The sequence below is a fragment of the Ananas comosus genome, linkage group 1 (genome assembly GCF_001540865.1).
Source record: "Ananas comosus cultivar F153 linkage group 1, ASM154086v1, whole genome shotgun sequence".
Lineage (NCBI taxonomy): Eukaryota > Viridiplantae > Streptophyta > Magnoliopsida > Poales > Bromeliaceae > Ananas > Ananas comosus.
The window spans coordinates 9,367,461-9,371,313 of NC_033621.1; the positions used below are offsets into that span (position 1 = coordinate 9,367,461).

General features: G+C 34.8%; 1 protein-coding gene across 1 annotated transcript; it reads left to right on the forward strand.

Annotated features, from left to right (window-relative positions):
• On the forward strand, positions 1,234–2,943 carry LOC109711796. The gene is made up of 3 exons (XM_020235067.1): positions 1,234–1,740; positions 2,010–2,364; positions 2,756–2,943. Exons 1-3 carry the CDS (start codon positions 1,234–1,236, stop codon positions 2,941–2,943), a joined length of 1,050 nt encoding a protein of 349 aa, XP_020090656.1.

Consider the following 3,853-nt stretch of genomic DNA (forward strand, 5'->3'; position numbering starts at 1 on the left):
AAATTAGAGTTCAAATTTGTGTTTTATTTTGATAAAAATTTTACTATTTAAAAAATTTAATTTGAAGTTAAAGCTGTGCTTAAAGTTTTTAATTTAAATTTTAATTTACTTAGCCATTTATGAATCTATTTTTATACAAAAAATATTTAAACAATTGTCCAGTATAATTTATGCAATTCGTTGAGATTTAAAATTTTTAATTTGAATTCAAATTTCTATTTTATACAAAATTATTCAAACTTTTATTTTTATAAAAAAAAATTATAATAAAAACTTTGTTGATGTAAGATATATATATTGAAAGGATAATCTAATAGGTTATGGCCAAATTTTTTAATGAAAATATAAGTTCAAATATTGACTAAACGTATTACTAAATTTAAAATTTTAATACTCTAATTGAAATTTCATATTCAAATTGTAAATCTAAATTATATTATTTAAATAATTTGATTTATAAAAATAGATACACTTCATAATTGTTTAAGCTTTTTATAGGTGCATCGCACGCACGTGAATTAACTAGTATGTTATAATTTGAAAAACACTAGTGGAGATGAGATCAACCAGTAATACAATATTGATCACAACAATTAACTCTAATATATATAGTGTTTATCCGCTGTGAAGAGTTGGATTTAACTATTATTAATAGCGCATATAATTTGAAAGAAGTGTTCGCGAGAACAATTGGGTTTTTTGGTACTTGGTGTTAATTACTAAATTATGAATCCTGCTAGCTGTTAAATAATAATAATAATAATAATAATAATAATAATAATAATAGTAATAAAATAATAAAATATGGACACCCGTTGACCAGATTCAATTCGGCGGCACCATTTTCTTGACTTCGAGTTCCCATGAGCGTCTCAAATCTCCAGGCAATAAAATACTAAACTAACCGGCCCCCTCAGCCGGAAAGTCTTCGAAAACTCTACCTGCACATCTGAGATGATTTACCCATCCTAAACTTGAAAATTTTCTAAAATCTAAGCTAGTTATTTATTTTAATAAATTTTAATTACAAAAAATTATATAAAATATTTTAATTAAATAGGTTGAAAAAGAAATATTCAGATTTTAAAATTAAAAAAAAAAAATAGATAGTAAAATTAAAATTTGTGTTAGGCTTGGGCTCATAGGTGCTGTTACAGACTCTTTTAAAAATAGAAAAGTAGAGATTTTAAAGTGGGTTGTGCTCCGCAGCTCCGCTGCTGATTACGAACAATAATGGATTCCTTCCAGCCGCACCTCCGCTGCCTCCCCCAGACCCTCCTCTTCCTCGTCCTCCTCGTCGCCTCCAACCTCCTCACCTTCTACTACTTCTCCTCATCCCCTCCAACTCCTTCCCCCTCCCAATTACCCTCCCCAGCGGCGCCGCTGCTCTCCGAGCGGGTCGCTGCCGCCCATCTCCCGCAAGAGTTGACGGCTTTCACGTCCCCGCAGCCCCTGCCCTTCGGCCGCAACCCCAACCTCGACTCCGACGTCCTCCGGCCCCCCGTCGGCCACCCCTGCCTGCTCTTCCCGGACCAGCTGTCGGCTTCTCTTACTTACCTCAACCGCTGCCTGCCGGACGTACGAGCTGACGTTCGCTCAGAGCTACCTCCTCTCGGGGGCTGCGAGCCGCTCCCCAGGCGCCGCTGCCGCCCGCAGCCCCCGCCGACCGCCCGCCCACCCTTCCCGACCTTATGGTCCTCCTCCTCGCCCGACCGCAGCGTCTCTGACCGCCTACTCCTTGCAAGATACTTTCGCCCTGCCTCGCCATCCGCTTAAGCATCTTCCAATCTTTTCGGTTCGCTGGATATGACTTGCTTTCGACCTCCACGCGCGAGCGCACGTTGGGGTATATATTATAATACAACAATATTATACCCCAGTCACTGTATAATATTATATACTTTATTATATACTTATGTATATTATATATATATATATATATATAGCGTTCCTTCATTAATTAATAGAATTATTGTTATATATCTTTATCTATATATATATATGTACAGGTGACTGCATCGACGAACCCGTTGGACTTCGCCATCGACGAAGTCCTGGCGGCGGCGTCCCCGCCCGGGTCGATCCGCATCGGGCTCGACATCGGCGGCGGCTCCGGGACCTTCGCGGTGCGGATGCGGGAGCGCAACGTGACCGTGGTGGCCACCACCATGAACCTCAACGGCCCCTTCTCCAACTTCATCGCGGCGCGCGGCATCGTCCCGCTGTACATCAGCATCTCGCAGCGCCTCCCCTTCTTCGACAACACCCTCGACATCGTCCACTCCATGCACGTGCTCAGCAACTGGATACCCACCACGCTGCTCCACTTCATCGTCTTCGACATTTACCGTGTTTTGAGGCCAGGTATATATATAGCTAGTGTTAAAAATATATACATAAATATATATATATAATTAATGATCCTTTATTATCTCTAGAAATTTAGATTGTATTTATTTATTTAATTTTCCTAGTACTCGACGCTGGCTCAGTAATTTTATATGTTCTCGTATTTTGGCACTATCACTATCCAAAAAGTTAGAAGGCAATTTAAGTCACAATGTAATCTCAAAGCAAACATAGCAAAGTTAGATCTACTAGTAATTTTATATATATATTTTTTTAATGTATGGGCTTTCTAATATGATGTGAAATAATGTTGAAAAAATAACTGTTTACTTTTTAAAATAAATAAATTAATTAATTAAATTGTTGCTGTTTTAAATATTTATTTATTATTATATATATTGAACAGGTGGTGTGTTCTGGTTGGACCATTTCTTCTTCGTGGAGGGGCAAATGGAGGAGTATGTGGGAGTGATCGAGAGCGTGGGGTTTAAGAAGTTAAAGTGGGAGGTGGGGAGGAAGCTCGACAGGGGTCCGGAGCTGAAGGAGATGTACATCTCGGCGCTGCTCGAGAAGCCGTTGAAGAATTCCTGGTAGTGGCCCCTTTTTTTTTTTTTTTTTTTTTTTTTTTTTTGGTTGTAATCATACCGCCTCTTAAATCTTAAATTTTAAATTTTACGATCAGATCTTCAAATTTTTCTATTTGATTGATTTGACTAAACAACATTTTTGACTCTAAAATTTAAAATATATATTTACGTTAATAAATATATATATAGTTGGGAAAATTGTGTTAAATATGCTAATTAAAATCTCTAGAAATTAATGATTCATTCAAATTTTAAAGTTAAAGAGTCGTTAATTGACTCAAATCAAACAAATTTAAAAAGATAAAATAATACAATTAAAAATTTAAAACGATGGATAACTTTTTCAAAGAGGTCCATTGTTTAGGTAAGTTTCTTACATTTTTTTTTCTCTCTTTTTTCTCATTATAAACTTTTGTCTGCATGAGGTTTACGGGCTGTTTGTTTCTCAAGCTTTGTAATAGTCTCGATATGTTGTATATTTTATATTTAGAATGATAAATTTATTATTAACTTATCAAGTCATTTGGCTTAAGAAATTATTAAAAACTGATATATTCTTATTAACGAACTACTAATAATTCAATCAAGTATGAAAATGTGAATTTCTTATAATGATCGTCTTATTAATGGACAACTAATAATTCCAATCGAGCAGAAAAAATGTGAGTTTCTTATAATTACTTCACTACTTTCCTAATATTTTTTATAACTGTTCAACTTAAGATGAATGATAAAAATTTTAATATTTTTATTAAAAAATATGAAGAAAAATTTCTGAATATTATAAATTGTGAACCAAACCAAATCATATTGTTCTTTTACTTTATTTCACCTATAGTTTAAAATGTTGTACTGTTGACTATTTTGTAATTTAATTTTCATCTTACAATAAAGATTATTAAATAGCGTATTAAAGT

Excerpts from the sequence above, each read along its gene's own strand:
- LOC109711796 (XM_020235067.1), top strand. The coding sequence starts at position 1,234 with ATGGATTCCTTCCAGCCGCACCTCCGCTGCCTCCCCCAGACCCTCCTC. Across the intron at positions 1,741-2,009 it reads TCTCTGACCGCCTACTCCTT|GTGACTGCATCGACGAACCC; the intron begins GCAAGATACTTT and ends ATATATGTACAG. Across the intron at positions 2,365-2,755 it reads TTACCGTGTTTTGAGGCCAG|GTGGTGTGTTCTGGTTGGAC; the intron begins GTATATATATAG and ends TATATTGAACAG.